This window comes from Paroedura picta, chromosome 3, assembly GCF_049243985.1.
Source record: "Paroedura picta isolate Pp20150507F chromosome 3, Ppicta_v3.0, whole genome shotgun sequence".
NCBI lineage: Eukaryota > Metazoa > Chordata > Lepidosauria > Squamata > Gekkonidae > Paroedura > Paroedura picta.
This window is the reverse complement of record NC_135371.1, coordinates 132,527,692-132,549,487: the sequence shown is the minus strand read 5'-3', so window position 1 is coordinate 132,549,487 and position 21,796 is coordinate 132,527,692. Positions and strand designations below refer to the sequence as shown.

Sequence of the window (21,796 nt, the reverse complement as noted above, 5' to 3'; positions counted from 1 at the left end):
CCGGCATGCAGCCATGTCTGGTGGCTAAAACTGGATGGGGAATTCAAGGCCTGAGTACACCATTATTCCCCATGTCAGGAGACTCAGGCCTCCACACCACAGGCACCTATACACTATTGGGAAGAAATGAGGAGCTGAATATCACAGACCCTAGGCCAGATCCTAAATACAGAAAAAATGATTTCCCGTGGAAGTAAGTTGATTATGTTTGGGGACATGTGTAAAATGTCATCACAGTGGTGGTTTATGACATCACGCCTTATTCCCTGATTCAAAGAAAATGTCTTTTCAAGAAAGATTAGAAGTTTGTTGCAGTGTCTTTTTACCCATCAGTTTTTCTAATGAGTCCTTAAACCAACATGGGACCCACCATGAAGTAAACTCCCCAGAAATTGTGGGGTTAGTGATGTTTCCCAGAATCACTGGTGGTGCCAAAACATCTCAACCGTTATTGTGGAGCTCTATAACTGAAAAACCAGATGAAATAGGTGAGCTTGGAATATAATGTGATGTTACTCTTTAGAACCTTGTGTACACATGGAGAGGCCAGGGAAGGACATTTTTAATACTTCATGGGCCATTCCGCACCAGGATCTATGTGGCAAATTAGTTGCGGGACGAAAAAACGCCATTTTAAATAGTGGAATTCGTCGTTATGCATACCTGGCTTTGTAGTGGAATCCAGTTGCGTTTCTATCGTTTCCCACAGGTTTCTGGTCTCTGCAAAAATCGCTAGCCAGGAAGCGATATTGCCGAGCTCGTCCCGTCCCTGGCCGTCAAGCAGCCAATGGGCGGCCGTTATCATGCTCCCAAAAAGGCCCTTTCCCTTTAAGTAAGTGTAAAAAAAAAAAACACATTGCAACGAATCTGCGTTGATTCGTTGCAACAGAGAGACCCATCTAGCTATCAGGTGGTGTTTGAGCTGCCGTTTCATCGTTGCCACGCTCCCCCCGAGTGAAAAAAAAATACCCCCCCCCTGGCACAGGCGCGATTTTCGGCTGAAAATACAGTAAAAAATAAAGGGAAAATAAACCAGCAAATGGGGCTGCGTGTTGTTTCGTGCTTAGTGACTTAAAACAGCTCTGCAGCCAGGGAAGCCTCACTGGGTAAATGAAGGCTCGCCAGTGCGTTTATCTCTGCTCGCTCGGAGAAAAAAAAATGGTGATCGCTTCGCTGGAAGATCAGAGGAGAGAGCTAGGGGGCAGGACCCTCGCTTTTCGGAGGGTGAATCCACTTTTTGGGAGAGGGAGTAGAATTGCCAGCTCTGGGTTGGGAAGTACCTGAAGACTTTGGGGATGGAGCCAGGAGTGGGTGGAATTCACAGGGCCATTCCGCACTCGTCCAAAATAGCACAATGGTTACAAATTGAAATCGCTACAGTTTTGCCATTATGCACAATGTCGTTGACAATCTGCAACACTCCTGAAACCGATCCGCAAAAAGCGCTTCGTTGTAGCGCTTTCAGGGAAATCCAAAAAAGTGGATTCACCATCCAAAAAGCGCTACACTCTTGCAGCCAATCAGCAACACTAGCGAAAAAGTTCTGTGCGTTACCATTGTTGCGGTTTCTGCAAAGTCCCGCCCCCTAGCTCTCTCCTCTGATCTTCTGGCGAAGCGATCGCCTTTTTTTTTTCACCGAGCGAGCGGAGATAAACGCACTGGTGAGCCTTCGTTTACCCAGCAAGGCTTCCCTGGCTGCAGAGCTGTTTTAAGTCACCAAGCACGAAACAACACACAGCCCCGTATGCTGGTTTATTTTCCCTTTATTTTTTATTGTATTTTCGGCCGAAAATCATGCATGTGGGGGGGTATTTTTTTTTTCACTCGGGGGGAGCGTGGCAACGATGAAACGGCAGCTCAAACACCACCTGCTAGCTAGATGGGTCTCTCTGTTGCAACGAATCAACGCAGATTCGTTGCAACGTGTTTTTTTTTTTTTTTTTTTTTGTAACTTCCTTAAAGGGAAAGGGGCTTTTTGGGATCATGATAACGGCTGCCCATTGGCTGCTTGACGGGCAGGAGCGGGACGAGCTTGGCAATATCGCTTCCTGGCTAGCGATTTTTGCAGAGACCAGAAACCTGTGGGAAACGATAGTAACGCAACTGGATTCCACTACAAAGCCAGGTATGCATAACAACGAATGGCCCACAGAATCATAGAATCAAAGAGTTGGAAAGGGCCATACAGGCCATCTAGTCCAATCCCCTGCTCAACGCAGGATCAGCCCAAAGCATCCTAAAGCATCCAAGAAAAGTGTGTATCCAACCTTTGCTTGAAGACTGCCAGTGAGGGGGAGCTCACCACCTCCTTAGGCAGCCTATTCCACTGCTGAACTACTCTGACTGAGAAATTTTTTTTCTTGATATCTAGCCTATATCGTTGTACTTGTAGTTTAAACCCATTACTGCGCGCTCTTTGCAGCCAATGGAAACAGCATCCTACCCTCCTCCAAGTGACAACCTTTCAAATACTTAAAGAGGGCTATCATTTGGGGGAGGGAATTGGGGGGAGGGACCTCAGTGGAGTACTATGCTATGGAATCCACCTTTCAAAGCAGCCATTTTCTCCAGAGGAACCAATCTCTGTCTCCTGGTGATGAGCTGTACAACCAGGGGGTCCCCAGGTCTCACAGTTTCTCTTGTTGTTCTTGATTTGTTCTGCAGCAGTTGCTGTTCAGGAAAATGTATTCTTGTATCTGCTGCTGCTGCTGCTGCTACTACTACTACCATTTATAGAGTTCATAGCTGTTCACATCCATGATAATCATTATAGTTTAAAAAGGTAGGCCAATGTGATTATCCCCATATAGTTATGGGGAGGGGGGGACTTATGCAAGGACCTGAAGGTCCATCCCAAACTACTAAACAATATTATTCCATCTGCCTTTTGAGATTGTATCGCCTAGACTTTGACCTAACAAATGTGCTTCCCCTTCCCTCTTCTTCTTTTTAGAGGCCAGGAAGACTCTAGCCTGCAAGATAGCAAAAGACTCCTTCCACCAGGTATAGTTTCTGTAACCAAAAATGGAGACCAGGGTGGGGCTGATATTAACGGCTTCTCCGGTGTTCTCTATGGGAAGAAGTAAACCACATAGGTTATAGAAACTTCTAGGATCCCATTGCTCTGGCATTCTGATACAATGGCTAAGATTAAAGAAAATGCCAAAGGCCATTCTTGTACTTTGGTTTAAACACTCTGAGGTTTGTAGCCACATTCTGCAGGGAAATGCATTTTTGATACTGATTGCACATTGTTTGCATTGCAATCCTGGTGACTTAAAATTGTTTTCTCCCTAGACTCCTCATATAACATACCCACGATCTCCTTCCTTCTGGAGAACATCCACTCCTGCACCGCATTTTATCCAACCTAGGATAGTTGAGCAGCCCGATTCAGCTAGTTTGAATCCACAATGTGTATATCGAAAGAAGCTGGAAAAGGAGAAATCGAAGGCCCAAAAGAAAAAGTAAGAGATATAATAAGCAGACATAGCAGGGCAAAATAAATACATGGGTAACTTAAATGCAAATTTGCAGAGTACTCCTTGAAATGGAACTCACATACCTTGGCCACCTCATGAGAAGGAAGGACTCCCTGGAGAAGAGCCTAATGCTGGGAGCGATTGAGGGCAAAAGAAGAAGGGGATGACAGAGAATGAGGTGGCTGGATGGAGTCACTGAAGCAGTAGGTACAAACTTAAAGGGACTCCGGGGAATGGTAGAGGACAGGAAGGCCTGGAGGATCATTGTCCATGGGGTTGCGATGGGTCAGACACAACTTTGCACCTAACAACAACAACAACAACAACTTGAAATTATGTAAGAACTAAAAGCTGGATCAGACCAGTGGTCCATTTAGGCCAGCACCCTGTATCTCAATGTGGCCCATCAATTACCCTGAAGGTAATTACCCTGAAGGGCCAAACATAAAGGGCATCATAAACATAAAGGGCATCAAGGCCAAGCCTTTCGCTGACATTGCCTCCTGACACAGCTAGTAGCCATTGACTCTTCAGGATCCATGACTAGTAGCCATTGACGGACCTGTCACTGTGAATCTGTCTAATCTTTTTGGGAAGAGCACAGTTCAAGCACAACTATTCAAAGGTCCACCAGTACCCTTTTCCTTCTAGCAGAGTGTCATGGCCAACATTTTCCGTTTCATGCCAACGGTATGCAGGTCTAATTTTTTTAAATAAGCTATTTTTAAATTTAATTCTTTAATTCTTAAGAATTCTAGCTGAGTTGATCAGCCTCCCAGTGCAGCCTGGAATTCTCCTGAAATTACAACTAATTTCCAGACTATATAGATCAGTTCCTTTGGAGGAAATGGCAACGTTAGAGGCTGTACATTAGTGTATCACAGCCTCATTTAGCTCACACTTTCCCCCAAGTGCTGCTCTCTCCAGGCACTGCCCCAAATCTCCAAGAATGTCCCAACAGCCTGAGCCCCAAAGAAAGGACAATTGTTGCCATTTCCTCCCACTTACTGCAGGCCACTGCTTTGACCCTTATGTGTCCACTGATGTCCAGGAGCAAAATATGGAGAGGTGAAGCTAAGTGGGCTGGAGTGGGTGAGGAGTCTGGATGATTGTATTTATAATAGTATTCATAACAGTGTATTTTATTAGTCATTCAATTCTTTTAAACTCAGGAAGGCGTGGGGGGAATTCACATCTACCTATGGTCTTCTCATGAAGACTATTATCCTGGGTTATGAAGCTTTACTCTGTGGCAAGCTTCCATTTGAGGCCTAACCTTCTACCTTCCTGTTAGATACCCCCTCCCCTTTCTCATGAGCATCTACCCAAATGTTTCTCTTGGAATCCTCATCTTGTTGCTTCCTCCAACACCCAGTAGATGGTGGTAACATATCACAGATCTTTTTTGTTGCTTGCCTTCAGGGAGGTGGATCTGATAGCAGTTAGTGCAGTGCCATAGTCAGACCACCATACCTTGGATTTCCAACTGTGGATTCCCCATCCTCCTCCCAGAGGTGGAGGGCAGATTTTTGCCCCCCTGTGGAAACGTATGGATCCAGAGAGTTTCCTGAGAGGTCTGCAGGACCCGGAACCATCTGACAACTGATTAGAAGGGTTGGTTGATAACTGGCACAATCGGTTATTGTCTGCTACCAATGAGATTGACCCCCAACATCCTCTCCCTGCCTGCTCTAAGCCAGCTCCCTGGTACACAGAGGAACTGTGCACAAAGTTTAGGATGCTTATGAAAGCCTATGAATGACAGTGAGAGAGGCACACCATCACATCCACTGGCCACTTCCATCGCATCCACTAGCTCACACCTGGCAATTCAGACCTCCATGAAGGGCATGCAAATTATAGTCAATTGGATATTAGCTATGAAGCTTTTGTGAGCTATTTTGCGTATAAGGTCTCGTCATTCCACCATGACCTTCCCCCGACACTTAGTACAGTAGCTGAACTGGAGGCCCCTTGGCTGCCTTTGAAGGAGTGCTTTGATAGTTTCTGATATCTTGCACAGGCCAATGTAGACAGGCTGCTAGAGTCAATGAGGCCAATCACATGTCCTCTAGATCCCTGCCCCTTGTGGCTACTGAAAACCAGCAGCAAGAAGATAGGAGGACCACTCTGGGAGATCATGAACTTGTACCTTTCAGCTGGGACCTTCCTGGGGGGTCTGAAGGAGGCAGTGGTTCACCTTCTATTGAAAAAAAAAACATTGTTGGATCCAGGCAGTTATCTCCCTATCGTACATCTTGCATTTCTGGGGAAGGTAACTGAAAGGGCCACTGTGGACCAACTACTAGTATTCGTGGATCCATCAGTTTTGGATCCATTTCGGTCAGGCTTCTGTCCTGGCTGTGGTGTTGAGACAGCACTGATCGCTCTGATGGATCATTCCCAGCAACAGCTGGCAAGTCAGCTCAAATAATATGCTGTACTAAGAAAACCCAAAAGGGAAATACTTCAGGACATGGTATTTTAGTTAGACAGCAGATCAGTTATTATTCTGGTATAATTCCAGGCTTCACCTGGAGGTTGGCACCCCATGTTCAGGTACTGCTAGACTTCTGACACATCTGCCCCTCTGAAATGAATATCATGTGCTGCAATTGTTAAATTTGTGACCATTTCAACTGTTATTCAAGGCTATAAACGACACATTACATTTTACATCTGCCTGGGCTTTTTCCAGAGCCCGATTTGATGCCCTTCCATCAGCTGTACTTATCAGAAAATTCCAGCATTGGCCTTTAGAAACATGTAAATGCCCTTGTACTGCTAATGTAGTGGAGACAGGTGCACTGAGATTACTTTATTGTGAACCTCATGATGAAGATAGAAACCGTATAATCTCCCCTCTGCTGCTTCAGTTCAGACACTTAAAGTACACTCCTACAACTGAATCTCTGATAACTAAATTCCTGCTTGAAGACAAAGAGATTACTATTACGTATTCTGTTGCAGAACTCTGTTTCCTTGTCTGCAGGAAATGGCCTGCTTTGCTGAATAAGGAACTTATCGGCTAAGTTATGTGTTTAATTGCATTTGCTGGAATGATTATTGGGATGTCAATCTCATTGACAATTTTTTATATCATTCACATATTTCTTTTCTTTCCCTTGTAACTCCCATTTCATTATCTAAGGACGTGTGCTGTGGACATGAAAGCTCATGCAAATAAAACCTGGTTGGTCTTAAAGGTGCCATTGGACTCAAGCGTTGTTCTGCTGCTTCAGACAAACATTAAATGAAGAAATAAATCTAAATCTCAAGGGTCAGAAAGGCACAATATAATGTACATAAATCACTTGCCGTATAAAACCATGCCCAGCAAATGTTTGTGTGGATTGGCTCCATGCTAGCGTGCTGTTCTTACAAGAAGGGTATCACTGAGGTAACAACTTTGAAAGAAGACAAAAGTTAGAATAAGCAACTGGAAGCCATCTTTGTGATATGAGGGGGGAGGGTATACAGCTGTTAAGGCCACAGTATTTATAGGAAGGGGAGGTGACTCCAGAGCATATAGGATGGGAGTTAGGTAACAGCAACAAAAGTCAGGCATCATTTGCAGGTCTGGTATAGCTGTTTAGTGGAGGGGCTGGCATCACATACAGGCAAGTCTTCTTCATGAATAAAAGAATGGAGGCACAAACAAGCTTCTCCCCCCTGTATTTTCAGCCCTCATGCTAGAGCGTGCAGATTTAGCTTGCGAGGATTTTTCCTCCCATGCTAATGCCTTCAGCCCCAAGACTTATCCAGTCTGAGTACTGATAAGCTTGTAATGGTCTCTCTTCTCTCCTCCAGGTCTGACTTTTCCCTCTCAAAGTTTGTCAGGGTAGCAAAGTATACACAAAAAGAGACTTACCTATGGGATGAGAAGCTCAAATCAGAAAGGCTAAAGGTCAGAAGAAAACATCGGCCAAAATCCAGTTTAAGAATCTTAACTCAATTGTTTAATCCAGGCTTTCTCAACCAGGGTTTCCTGAGTAGGTGTGTATTAATTAATTTTTAACATATTTTTTTAACTGATAAACATTTATGGGGCGATATGACTGGTTCCCACAATGGCCAATGATGGGCCAGGAGGGGGTGGGAAAGGGAGAGGCCACAGCGATGCTTCCCAGCCATGTTCTGCCTGATTGCACCACTTCAGGGGCTTATTGAAGCCTGAAGAATATTTCATGGGTCTCTCAACAGTAAAAAAGTTGAGAAAGCCTGGTTTAACCTGACATTCTTCCTACCCCAAAATATGGAACTTTTTAAAATTTTGGTAAGGATCCTTTTATGATGAGGAATGTGGAAATTTTTATTATGTGGACTACATTACTAGTTGAAAAAATGCCCCCATTCAAAAGAATTCCTCACCCCCCCCCCCTTTCCATGGGAGAATTTTTCACACATTCATAAGGTTACTTATTAATTTTGGGGCGGGAGGAAATGAGTGAGCTCGGTTTTTAAAAAAATATCCTCCTAGAATGGGAGAGGGAAGGAGAGCTGCTCTTGTGCTCAGCCTCAGGGATTCTCCAACACCTGCCATCTTGACTTGCTCCTTGCCCTCTGGTCACTAGCAGGGAGTGAACCCACAGACAGATCTGCAGCGTAGTTTGTGCGCAGTCACAGCAGTCGAGCACAGGGTCCAGAACACTCCTGCTCTGCTGTGCCCCTGCTGTAGGGTCGCCAGGTCTCCAGTGGCCACTGGTGGGGGATGGGGTGGGGTCAGGGCTACCAGATCTAGGTTGGGAAGCTCCTGGAGATTTGTGGATGGAACCTGGGAAGAACAGGGACCTCAGTGGCATACAATGCCATGAAGTCCACCCTCCAAAGCATTCATGTTCTCTGGAAGGACTGATCTCTGTAGTCTGGAGATGAGTTGTCATTCTGAGGGATTCCCAGACCTCACTTGGGTTGCTAGGTCTGGAATGGGAAATACCTGGAGGCTGGGGGGGGGGAGGGTGGAGCTGGCAGTGGGGGGGACCTCAGTGGAATATAATGCCATACAGTCTGCCCTCCAAAGCACCCATTTTCTGTGGGGCAACTGATCTCTGTTGCCTGGAGGTGTGCTATAATTCAAAGGAATCCCCAAGTCCTTCCTGGGGACTGGCATACCAGTGAAGACTGGCATTCCTGAACTGCTCCCTCTTATATATGCCAGCCTTCAGACTCCCCAACTAATGTACGTGTTTCCAACAGAAATTACATTTGTAGAATGCTGGGGAACAAAGGTTTCCTGAATGCCAAAAGGAGAAGGGACAAGTGGATCATTTAAGACTTTACTTCCCACTGCAATTCATGCCTGCCAGGCCCCCCATCTCCTATTCCCTCCCAGTTGGGGCTCCTTTTACTCTTGAATCCTTGTTGTGGGAAATCTGGAGAAAGGCCATTAGGGGAGAACAAAAGCAGCAGTGGAAGAATTTGTTGTTTATGGCTTCCCTGTTGCAAGTACCCCAATTTCAGCATTCACATTGTTTTACAAACACAGCAAGTTGGGGAGGCATGGAATCTGGGGTGGATGGGATTTGCTGCTGAAAATGGTCTCCCATGTAGAATTAGTTTCAGGGACACATAACATTGTACCAGATAGGTCATTGATCTGATCTTTTATGTTCTTATGTTTGTATCAAAAGTCAGGATTTTTCCATATATCAACATCACTTCCAAGAGAACTGAAGACATGAAATCAAAAACTGAAGAATTGAGCAGTGGCTCATGAAAGTTCATACCCTACCATAAATTTTGTTATTCTTTAAGGTGCTACTGGATTTTTACTCTTTTTGACTTCCAGTAGAACTACACATTATCACAGATTCTCTCTCTCCTGTTAATAACATCTGCACTCTTTATTTGTGGCTTGCAGGTACTCATCAAGAATTTAACTTCCTCTGTTGAATCTGAACAACTCTATGCTGCTCAGGTAAAGTACCAATATTTGGTCCAGGCCTCTGCAAAGCCTTTTGTTCTTCCAAAGTATGAGAATAATACTTATTTTTATTAAAAAATGAAAGCAGAAGTTATCATGGGGTTCTTCTGCATTCTCCTTTTTGTCACTTGCATATCCCTATTGCTTAGGAATTTTTTTTCTAATATTGCTGTATATCCAGCATAAAAACCTGCAGAAGGGAAAACACAGACAGAAAGAAAAACAAAACAAAACCCTTATGAGCCCATGGAAAGACTTTCACACTGCTGTTAAAACAGTGGCTCAGGAGATACATGTGGCCCTAATATGCCAACTGTGGCTGTACAGAGCAGCATTCCACAGTGTGGTACATGTCCCATATTTCAGGAAAGTAGCCCATTCCAGGGATGAAATATGGTTATTTTGATTGATACTAATTGGAAATGTGGCTCTTCATGAGATACAGAAGGAGTACAAGTGCTTTAAGAGTTTAGATCCATTGTGTATGTACAAAACAAAACACTGCAGGAACCTTGTTTCTCATCTTTGAGTTTCCTTAAGGATGATTTGTTTATTAATTTCTTATATTCTGCCCTATCCCATGAATTGAGGCCACTGTAGCAATTTTGTCCAACAGTTTTCTCTGGCTTCCAAAGAGGTTGTAATTAAGTATTTGGCTAAGAGAAACAAAGGAGGACAAATGGGAAAAAATGTTTTTCTATTGTCCCTTAATTTCCATCTCCCCAAATCAAAGTCTGTCAGTTCTTTCTAGTTCTGCCCCTCTCTAAGACACACACACACAGACACACATACTTGCACACTCCTCTCCCACCATCAGACCTGTGCCTATTAATTCTTTGGCGGAGACCACAGAACTGAAAAATCTGTAGGGGAACACTTCAACCTTCCAGGACATTCAATAAGGGACCTGAAAGTAGCTGTTTTATTGCAAAGGAACTTCAAGAACAGGCTAGAAAGAGAGATTGTAGAAATGTAAGTTATTACAACACTCAAAACTATGACATACCCTGGACTCAACAAGGACATAGGTTTTTTATCTCACTATGTATGCTAACCTTGTTTAACTCATGCATCCACATTCCTCACAATTTCTTTTATTTGGGACAATGTGACTGTAAGGGGATGGTAGTGATATATAATGGAATTTTGAGATTAACTCCCTGGTCTTGGGATGAGATAGTTGCCAGTGCAGCAATTCACTTACAGGAATGTTTCACACTTGGATGGAGACAGATGGGGCCAGCAGCAAATGGTGGGGTGGGGTGGGGGGAGTCATAGTTTTATTTCTCCTATGTTTTGTGAACTATGACTAAATTCGAGGGGACTGATTGGCTGTTTTGGCAAAGAATTATCATATGGCTGTATTTGGATGTGTGACACAGTTTACTAATTTAACAGAATTAATTTTTGCTTTATATTCTCACTGTCATGATAGAAGTTCATAGTCTGAGGAAGAGTGCTTGCACTCGAAAGCTCACACCTTGAATAAATCTTTGTTGGTCTTAAAGGTGCTACTGGACTCTGATTTTATTGTGCTAGAAGAAATAACTTCAACTGAAGATTTGTTTACTATTATCTAGTGTTGGCTGCTTTTGTAATACAGTGACTAAATTTCTTTTTCTTGCAGTTCATATTTTATTTGTAGTTTTATTGTTGATATAGAGGCTTTGGTCAGGGTCAGAAATTACAATTTTGTAACTGGCTGCTTCTGAATTTGATTGCAACTTTATACTACTTGATTGCTGGGAAGGGTGCCTTCCTGTGATTTTCATTGAACCTGTTTTTCAGTTGTATAGTTCCTCAATCTGCAGAAAGTACAGAATATAAATAAAATAAATAAATACAGCTAATATTTCTTTAAAATACAATGGCCTCATGGCTATCAAACTTGGAATCTTTTATAGTGCTAGTCACTAAAAATATTTCCTCAATTTTTGGTTTGTTGTCTTGGCAGCCGCCGCGATAATAATCCACAGGTGCTGTAAAGCCTGTCAAAATCATTTCCAGTGATTTTCATTTCTAAACTTGCCCTTTTTGAAGATTACAGATATAGAACAATGGACAAAGTGGCTACAGCTTTCTGACCATGCCCCGTTTTTTCTTTTCGTTTTTTTAAGTGGAGGGGGGAGAATGGTGCTCCAGTTTCCTGTCTTACCTTGCAAGTAACTCCTGAAGAGTATGGCTACAGGCAGGCATAGTGCATGTGTGTGGGAGGTGCAGCACAGTTCACAGTAGTGATGTTTCTGAATGCTTTATGTTTGCTAAAATAGATGGGAGACTCCACGCTCAGTATAGAAGGTATACTCTTTCACAGCCTCTTTACAGAACAGTTCTGTAAAATGTTCCATGGCTATATTGTTTCAAGATGGAAATAACATCTGGCTGCAGTTTCCTTCTCTTACTATTAGCTGAGCTGAATCCCTGTAAGAACTGGGCCTCCATACTGGTTGTTCTGATTTTCATGATCCCCTTGGCTGTTCTTTCTAGGCCCTTGGTCATCTTGGAGTCGCTGATGAAGACGTTGTCTCTGCACTTTATAAGACAGTGAGTACAGCTCCTGGGGACCCTTGTTCTCTTGTAATTCATTTTGAGAAAGTTGTCAGAAGGCAAGTCGATATTATGAGAGACATCCAGTTGTTGCCGACCTGCCCTTTATCGAATGTGTTTCCTTGGTAACAGCTAGGAAAAGGCATGTATCATGAGCTGTCATTACATTTAGCATTTCCCCATCACAATTCTAAAGGACTGATAGCCACTTGCAGGGATGGAGAATCTACGGATGTGATTGGATCATTTCACACATTTTGTTTAATAGATGCTGCTGGAGATGCACATGGAGGAAGATGTAGGTCAGCTTTAATATCTAGTCAGTCATCACTTTTAGCTGATGGTAATGGCAATCCTGGAAGTTCAAATTAGGTACAGCCTAAATGTATCTTGCCTGTCTTTTGTGTGTGTGTCACATACATCCTTATCCATTGTTGTTCCTTTATATATTTGTGAAACAGCCTAGGGGGTGGGATGTGTCCGGCTATCCAAGTTGGAATAGGGCCAATCAGGGTGCAGCCAGCTTTCCCCTGATTGGCCCTGCCCCTGCAGCTCCTGCCCTCCATCTCTGGACTCTAGCCTCTTTGTTTTCAGACGCCTCAGTGCCTGGAGCCAGCAGCAGGTAAGGGGAGAGGGCCCTGGGCAAAGGGTCATGGTAAAGGGCTAGCTAATGAGAGTCTCTTGGCCTGCTAAGCAGGGCCTGCTGATGAGGGCCTCCCGGCATGCTGACTGCCTGCTAAGGAGCTCGGTCCCAGCTTTGCTAACGAGCTGCCCAGCCCCCGCCTGCTCCACTTGATCTGGCTGCGAGCTGCGGCCTGAAGCCACCTTAAGCTGCCTGGCCAGGGGCCAGGGGAGGGGACCTTTTCAAGGCCCGTTCTTAGGAACAGGCTTTGAAGCTAGTTAAATGGATAAATGGAAATAACACTTGGTGGCTTTAGTTGAAGCCTTTACATGTACAAATAGGAAGTATTTTAGTCTCCTCTGGGCTACACAAATGAACATCTAGTATCTTTCAGTATCTTTATTTTCCATGTTGTAAACTTTTCTGTTAAACCAATCCTGTTACATGATTCTTTCATACCAAGACCCATTTAGCACGAACATTTATTGATCACATATAAAGAAGCCATATATGAAAAAGGCTTCTTTATTTTTAAATATTTGTGTCCTACTTTTCATGATGGTTTGCATAAAGCTACAAAGAAGAAATGTGCTTGATTATGAAAGTTTATATCTTGAATAAAACTCGGTTAGTGTTAAAAGTGCCATTTTTAACTTTGTTTTGTAAAACTTTATTTTATAAGGCTACAAAACTCATATTTTGCAACTCAAAAATATTCCTACCAGAGGAATTGTGGCAAGAATTTCAGTCTAATATCATAGAATCTGCTTTAGAACATTTACCATACAAAAAGCCGGATTTCTAATAACATTTTTTTTTGCATGTGGTACTAGAAAACTAAAAAACGTGATTTGTAGACAGGTGGAGGTCTTTTCTAAAAATTTTTTGTCATTGTATGTTTTTGTTTATTTGGGGAGGTTATTATGGGGGTGTTGGTGGTAGTGTTTCATAGGTTTTGTGTCTTTGTTGTTGTTGTGTAAAATGTTCAATAATATTAATAATAACAAATTTTTAAAAAGCTGGAAAGAAAATGCAATTGGTTAACATCTGACTCCATCAAAATTGCTGAAAAACGAAGATCAGCAAAAGCTGCTGGCATGAGAGATGAATTCAGGAGGCTAAATGCAGTTTTTCAATGTGCTGCTAGACAAGATAAGGAAGTGTATTGGGAGCAACGATGCAAGTACTAGAGGTCACACCAGAAGCCTCTTTGCTCAGGTGAAAAAAATTTGGAGCACCTTCACTGCTCGTAAAGTCATCAAAGATAAGAATGGGAAAGACTTGACTGATCAAACCAACATCAAGGATCAATGGCAACAATATGCAGAAGAATTACATGCAAACACCAAGATGCCTCAGTCACCAGCCAAATACACCTGACATGAATTGGAACTTCCTATACTGGAAGAAGTGATCTGGGCTCTATAATGACTCCCAAATAATAGAGCTCCTAGCATAGATACCATTCCAGTGGAACTACTCAGATCTGTTCCACCAGCAACAATCACAGCATTATGCCAAAAAGTCTGGGAAACTGGCACACGGCCAATAGACTGGAAAAGGTCTGTTTTCATCCCATTATTAAAGAAAGGTGATGCTCGCAAACTAGATCCCTGATCTCCCATGCAAGTAAAATCTTATTGACGATCATCCAGAACCGTCTCAAATCAACCATTGATGCTCAGCTACCAGATGTCCAGGCTGGTTTTCGACATGGGTGCAGCACCCAAGACCACATTGCAAATTTGTGCTGGATTCTTGAAAAAACCCATGAATATCAAAACACATCTATCTATGCTTTACTGATTATTCTAAAGCATTTGACTGTGTTGATCAAAAGAAGCTATGGGATGCCTTACATGAATTGGGAGTGTCGTCCCACTTAACCCTCCTCATCAGTTCATTGTACACCAACCAAGAGGCCACAGTACGAACAATATATGGAGACACTGATTGGTTCAAGGTCTACCGAGGAGTGAGACAAGGTGTATCTTATCACCCTTCTTTTTAACCTTTATGCAGATGGAATTATGCAGAAGCTTAATCTGGAAGAATCTATGATCAGAGTCAAAACTGGAGGTCGTAACATCAATAATCTCCGCTATGTAGATGATACAACACTCCTTGCTGAACTGGAGCGTGATCTGAAGATCCTGATAAAGAGACTAAAAGAAGAAAGTGAAAAGATGGGACTATACCTAAATATCAAAAAGACCAAAATCATGACAACTACTGGCAGTAGCACCAAAGCCACGATTGATAACGAGAACATTGACTGTATTGATGATTTCATCTTTCTTGGTTCTATGATCAATTAAAGTGGTGGATGCAGCCGTGAAATCAAACAGCGAATAACACTGGGCCGGAACGCAATGTTAGGCACGAACCGAATATGGAAGAGTAAGGATATCAGCCTTAATACAAAGTACTGGCTAGTCAACACCGTTGTCTTCCCCATAACAACTTATCGATGTGAAAGCTGGACCCTGAAAAAGGAAGACAGGAGGAGAATAGATGCTTTCGAATTATGGTGTTGGAGACGAATGCTGTGAATACCATGGATAGCTAAAGTTAGTTTTAGAGAGGAGCAAACTAACTATATCATCAGAAGGGAAGATATTACGGCTAAAGCTCACTTACTTTGGACACATCACGCGATCAAACTCACTAGAAAAATCATTAATGCTCTGCCTGGTTAGCGGCAAAAGGAAACGTGGTCACCAAAGGATCCTCTGGCTCAACACGATCAAAGCCACTACAGGGAAGACCACGAACCAGCTAAAAGAAGCAGTCAAGACAGGGGTGCATGGCGAAGACTTTCCTACAGAATTGCTGAGGGTCGGACACGACTGAACGGGTGACATCATTACCATCAAAATATTCAATAACATGACTAAAGATGACAAAAGTCCCAGTTTCTGAACTTTAAAAAACTGATGAAGAATTTCACTATTAATTTCCCTTAGAAATTAGTACTTAATTGAATTGATAGTAATTAAGAACAGAGATTATGCCAGACAAAGATAATATAAAAACTGAAGGGGGATGGATGTTGCTCAGTTTTGGGGTTTATTCTAATTGCTGTACTGGAAAAAAAATTCTTCCAGGTAAAGTGAAGTGGAAATTCTGTGGAGCATGGGGCATGGCTTCTCCTGCAGCATCTAACTTGTCTTATTTGATTGGACCATGTACTGCTATTTTCTCCACAAGCACTTTCCTGCTGTGTGCCACCTGTCTGCTTATGGGCTATGTTATTCTAGATTGCATATGGGTGCTGAGTGGATCGTCCTCCCTCTTGATGTTGGTATTGGATCAGATGCTATCTGGAATCCTTCTAAGTCAAGGAATATGTCATTGATATTTCTGCATGTATATTGGTTCTAATGAGTTTATGATACATGCTTATTCCCTCTCAGTTTCAGGAATGTGAAAGTCTGCCCTTGCGGTATGAAATAGCTCGGTCTCTGGCTTTGTTGGGTGAGTCACTGTCATGAATACCAGTAGCAAAGTCCTGAATGGGACATTAGATCTCTTGGTACCCTGACCTGTATAGCCCAGGCTAGCCTGATCTCATCAGAACTTGGAGGCTAAGCAGTGTTGGCCCAGACTAGGGTTGCCATTTCCAGGCTGGGAAATACCTGGAGATTTAGGAGGTAGAACCTGAGGGTAGTGGGGTTTATTTTTATTTATTTATTTATTTATCATACTTATATACCGCCCTCCCCGGAGGCTCAGGGCGGTTTACATCATAACAGAGAACGATACATAAAACAGTCTGTAACATGTATAACTGATAACTAATAATTGTAACCAAAATAACAGCACAATATAACGGTATAACAATATAGTTCTACAAACAGGTCCAGGGCTTATTGATGGGATTCTGAGGGGGGTGGTTTATTGATTGAATTCTGAGGGGGGATGGGGGGGAGCAGGGGCCCTTGGTCGCTGTTGATTACGTCTGGTCTCAGCCAAATGCCTGGTGGAGGAGCTCCTTTTTGCAGGCCCTGCGGAACTGTTTAAGCTCCGTCAGGGCCCTGATCTCTTCTGGGAGCTCGTTCCACCAGGTAGGGGCCAGAACAGAGAATGCTCTGGCCCTGGTCGAGACCAGACGGACTTCTTTAGGGCCAGGGATCCTTAGCTGGTTGGTGGTAGCAGAGCGCAGAGCTCTTTTGGGGGCATAGGCGGGGAGGCGGTCCCTCAGGTACACTGGGCCCTGACCACGTATGGCCTTGAAGGTAATAACCAGAACCTTTAGTCTGATCCGGAATTCAACTGGTAACCATTGCAGCTGGTGGAGAAAAGGCCGGATATGAGACCTCCACGGTGTTGCTGTGAGCATCCTGGCTGCTGCATTTTGAACCAGTTGTAGTTTCCGGGTCAGGGCTAAGGGCAGGCCTGCGTAGAGCGAGTTACGAGTTTGGGGAGGGGAAGGACTTAATTGGGGTATAATGCCAGACAGAATGCCTTACTCTGCAAGATTATGTCCGTGTACAATGGGAGAGATAGAATCTATAGGGCATGTTCTCCTCCGCTGTCCATACCATAAATAGTCAAGGACTAAGTTTATTCTCCCACTCCTGGGTGAACTCCATGATTGCTCAGAGGAGGCTTGCTTATATAAACTATTAAATGGTCAAAACTTGTCTTTTTCAGGCCAAGTGGCCAAATTTTGTCCTTATTTGTGCAGAGCCTGAAATAAGATAACTGACTGTAATAGTGGCTAGGACATATTATGATGTTTTATGCTTGTTTCATATTCTTTTATGCTATCTTAGTTTATTCAGATGACTTTTTACTGTTTTTATCTGTATTTGATATCTGATGGACTATGACCACAATGATAAACTAATGCCATACAGTCTGTCTTCAAAGCTGCCATGAACTGATCTGTCAGCTGACTTGAGAGGGCCCCTTAGGAGATCAGTTGTAATTCCAGCAGATCTCCAGATACCACCTGGAGTTTGGCAACCCTAGCCCTGGCTAGTATCTGGATGGGAGACCTCCAAGGAATCCCAGGATTATAGTGCGGTGGCAGGCAACGGAAAACCGCCTCTGAACCCCTTGTCCCTGGAAAACACCATGGGGTTGCCATTTTTATTTATTTTATTTATTATTCAATTTAAAAACTAACCCTCTCTGTGGCCAGCCTTAGGGTGGTTTAAAGGTAAAGGTAAAGGTATCCCCTGTGCAAGCACCGGGTCAGGGGTGACGCCCTCTAGCGTTTTCATGGCAGACTCAATACAGGGTGGTTTGCCAGTGTCTTCCCCAGTCATTACCGTTTACCCCCCAGCAAGCTGGGTACTCATTTCACCGACCTCGGAAGGATGGAAGGCTGAGTCAACCTTGAGCAGGCTGCTGGGATTGAACTCCCAGCCTCATGGGCAGACAGCTTCAGACAGCACATTTCTGCTGCCTTACCACTCTGCACCACAAGAGGCTCCTTAGGGTGGTTTACAACATGTTAAAACTGGGAGCAAGTATGAATGTCTTAGGTGAGCAATCTGATTTTTTAATCTTTAGTACCAGATCAATTTGCAGATGATCACCATCTCATTGTTACTCGACATTATGAAACTCAAAAGGCAGCTGACAAGAGGTCTCCCATCCATGCACTGACAAGGCCAAGGTCTACTCCATTTCAGCCGTGCTGCTGTATCATGTGCATGCCAACCAAACCTTGGTAGCTCTTTTTGAGTCATCACACAGTGCTTTGATGATCATTCTACAGTATCCCATTGTTCTGCCTAGCACTGGAAAAATTATAACATTGGTAGCATTACAGTCAAGCCAATAGGTATCAAGCATAAATGTTCCAGACGGAGTTATTAGCAAGCATTACTGTTATGCTATCAAAACAAAAAGAGTCCAATGGCACCTTTAAGACCAACAAAGATTTATTCAAGGCGTGAGCTTTCGAGTGCAAGCACTCTTCCTCAGACTGGATGGGCAGGGAATTCCAGCTGCTTGTCTCCAGCTTTTCACCTGAATCCATGACCTGTAGTAAAGGACGACATGGCAACACCCCTATTTCACAATGAAGTTAAATATCTCCAACAACTACAATTGACTGGCCCCAAATGAAACTATGACTTTTGGGGTTTATGAGCATACTTGCTGCTGAATGCCAGCATTTTAAGTCCTGCTTAGTGTTGGTATGACACAAATTAAATAACACATTCTCATACAATATCTTTATGCAATTCACACTCTCTCATAGAACCTCATTTAACATGATTTAATGTGACTTGTCTTAGTTAACTACTGACAATTGAATACACAAATAATTTGTTTAGTACTACCCAGGGACATGGTATGCAGACCCTGAATCCACAACCTGTGTGTTGTCGCTGCTTGTCCTTCTGAACTATGAGCATCCTGCACCATGATAGCATGGCTCACATGGTCTGGATGGGCAGGGAATTCCAGCTGCTTGTTTCCAGCCTTCCAGGATCTCCTGCACCATTAGAGAGGTAAATGCGTAAGCTTAGAGTAGGGCAGAATTGCAGGCTAGAAGAAGATGCACTCGCCTATTGGCAAGAAGACAGCTACCTGCTGAGAGTGATGATGAGTTGCTGCAGGATTGAGTCGCAACCTTCGCCTGGCATCTATATACATAAAGTCATTGCCGTGCATCCTGAAAAATGCTGAAGGTTCCAAAGGCTCATACTGGTGGAATCTCCCCCACCCTACCCCTCAGGGCCAATTGCTGCTCTTGCTCAGGATTCCACACAAACCCCTCCTCCCTTCAGGCTTGCTGTGAAGGGAGCCTCTAACAGCCCCTGACTGAGGCAAGGAACACATTTCTGAGAGCAACACAAGGGAGTCTGTGGACGTGCAAGGGCATTGCTTTTGAGGGGGGAAAGCTTTCTCCTTCTGCCTAACTGTTGGCTGAAAGAGGCCACAGAAAAGTCCCTTCTCACTTACTATAGTGCTGTAGCTGGCCTTGCTGTTACAGACAAGTCATGCATGTCTCTTCTCACTGTCTAAACCTTTGAATCCTACCACACAGGATTGTTGTGCATATGAAACTGGATGCTGTTGCAGGTGTTCTTTTGCCTCCTTTTTCATCTGCACAACAATCCTGTGCAGTAGGCCTCAAGTGTTTCAACTCCACAGCAACCTGTGTGGGAGGCCTCAAATGTTACTTTTGCACAGCAGCCCTGTCTACCTTCAAAGAAGCCATTTCTGCCTGGAGACCTGAACTTTATAGTGTGGCGATGAGATGTAATTCCAGGAGATCTCCAGGCCTCGCCTGGAGGTTGGCTATATTCTTCGAGATTTAGTGGTAGGGCCTCAAAATGGTACAATGCCTCAGAGTCCATCCTCCAAACCAGCAATTTTGCCTGCAGAGCTGATCTTTATAGTCTAGAGATGAGCAGCAATAGAGACAGCAACAGTTTGTATTTTTTGGTGGAAACAGACAGATCGACTGGATAGCAGAGACGATGGTAGAGGCCTGCAGGCTGAGGCTGGGGTGGAGTGATGCAGGTATGTCCTACTTGTGCTGTGGGATCTGGTCAGCCTTTCCCAGCAACAGTTTGTATCTCTTGGCACAAACAGACAGACTAGCAAGGGTCCTGTGAGTCTGGAAAGTGCAAGAAGATCTAAACAAGGAATAATTAGACCCTGTAACTATAAATGTAAGCTGACCAGGTGCCCGGATTCTGGCGGGATGGTCACGCTTTTGCTCCAAATGCCCCACGTCCTGCCACGTTCCTTAAAAGTCCCATGTACCTGTGACCTCCCCCGCTATTGAGTGCGCCATGTGCATTCTGGCCAAACCCCCACCCTTGTGACTGAGCCACGTGCTCTCTCACCAGCTTTCTCACTGCAGAAGAGCTGAGCCCGGATTGCAGGGCTCACAGCCGGACAACCCCCGCCCCCTCGCGTGGGCTTTCCATGCGGCTCCCCTTTCTTGCCAAGGCAGCAAGACTTGGCTCTCCAGCCGCCACCTCCCCTCCCGGGCGCCCCCTTGGAGAAGCGCCTGCTCCTCAGCTCCGCTTGCTCGCCAAGAGCTGCTATTCGCACTGCCTTTTGCACGTCGCCTTTCCGGGCTGGAGCAGCTGTTCCTCGGAACAAAGGAAGTACCTGCGCAGCAGGTAAGAGGTGCCCTTTTGGTGCCAACCTGGACCCCGGCTTGGAGGCGGCTTCTGTCCTATCATCAGTCAGTTATCACGCCACTGAGCAGGAGCCGTTGCTGCCCCCCCCCCCGCCGAGCAGGAGCTGCCGCCCCACCCCCTGCTGTCACTGCTGCCGCCACCGAGCTGGAGACCCCCGCCCCCCTGCTGCCCCTGGTGTCCCGCTTTAGCTCCCTCACAATCTGGTCACCTTATATAAATGGTGAACAAGCAACTGGCTGGAGAGACATAGGAGCTGAAGTGACTTTGCTCAAGCCTGGCCTGATAAAGAAATATCAGAATTCGCCATGATGGTCCTATGAAATAAAAGGCATGTGGCCCAGAATTTAAAGTGGAGTTAGCTTGGGAGTTCACATATAAAGTGTTTACAGGAAAGTAGACTGTGAGACTTTGGGAGGAAAAATTTTGTTTTCCAGACAACAACAGGAACTGCAGTTGCTAAGAGTAGGACTCAGGCTTCAGAAGGGCAGACATCTCCAGCCAAGCCACAGTGCTAGCTAAGCCCAGTGAGAGAGAGATTTGGAAGTGGGGCTTCTTGCCTGGGATGCTGATCTTTATAAAGCTGTATGGGAGGGCGGTATAAAAATCTAATAAATAAATAATTACATAAATAAAGAATAAATAAATAACTAAATAAAAATAGTCTGGAGATGAGCAGTAATTCCAGATTTCCAGGCCCCAGGTTGGCTACCCCTGGGTTGGGAATATTCCTTGAGGTTTGAAAATGGGCCCTCAAAGGGTATAATGCCTCCACAGCCACTCAGCGAGCCACATAGTGCCCCCGGCCTGTTTCAGGTCAAGAAAACATTGAAGAGAGGAGGTAAGGTTGCCAGATAGGTGTAGATTCATATTCTGGAATTCCACACTTCCTAGGTGTGCTTGAACCTGACTTGGGTCAGGCCTGTTGTGCACCGAGAGACCTTCTCTTAGGGTTGCCAGGTTCCAAGTGAGGCACAAATCCCACACCGAACTGTGAACTAGTGCTCATTGCATTACAGCATGCAATGGGCTTTACTAGTAATTTAACTATACAACCTCTCAAAGGATGTTGTATGGATGTAATGTAAGCTACATGCTGATG

The 21,796-nt window shown here is 44.3% G+C and overlaps 1 protein-coding gene across 1 annotated transcript in view; it reads left to right on the top strand.

The window, feature by feature from the left end:
* Positions 1-300: 300 nt before the first annotated feature.
* The window catches only part of HEATR9 (HEAT repeat containing 9), a 37,523-nt gene continuing 16,027 nt past the window's right edge, over positions 301-21,796 (top strand). Inside the window, exons 1-7 of the mRNA XM_077327916.1 lie at positions 301-488; positions 2,954-3,003; positions 3,298-3,467; positions 7,293-7,389; positions 9,343-9,399; positions 11,893-11,949; positions 15,991-16,051. Of these exons, the coding sequence (XP_077184031.1) occupies positions 407-488; positions 2,954-3,003; positions 3,298-3,467; positions 7,293-7,389; positions 9,343-9,399; positions 11,893-11,949; positions 15,991-16,051 (574 nt within the window). The 5' untranslated portion in view covers positions 301-406. The remainder of the gene's footprint in view (positions 489-2,953; positions 3,004-3,297; positions 3,468-7,292; positions 7,390-9,342; positions 9,400-11,892; positions 11,950-15,990; positions 16,052-21,796) is intronic.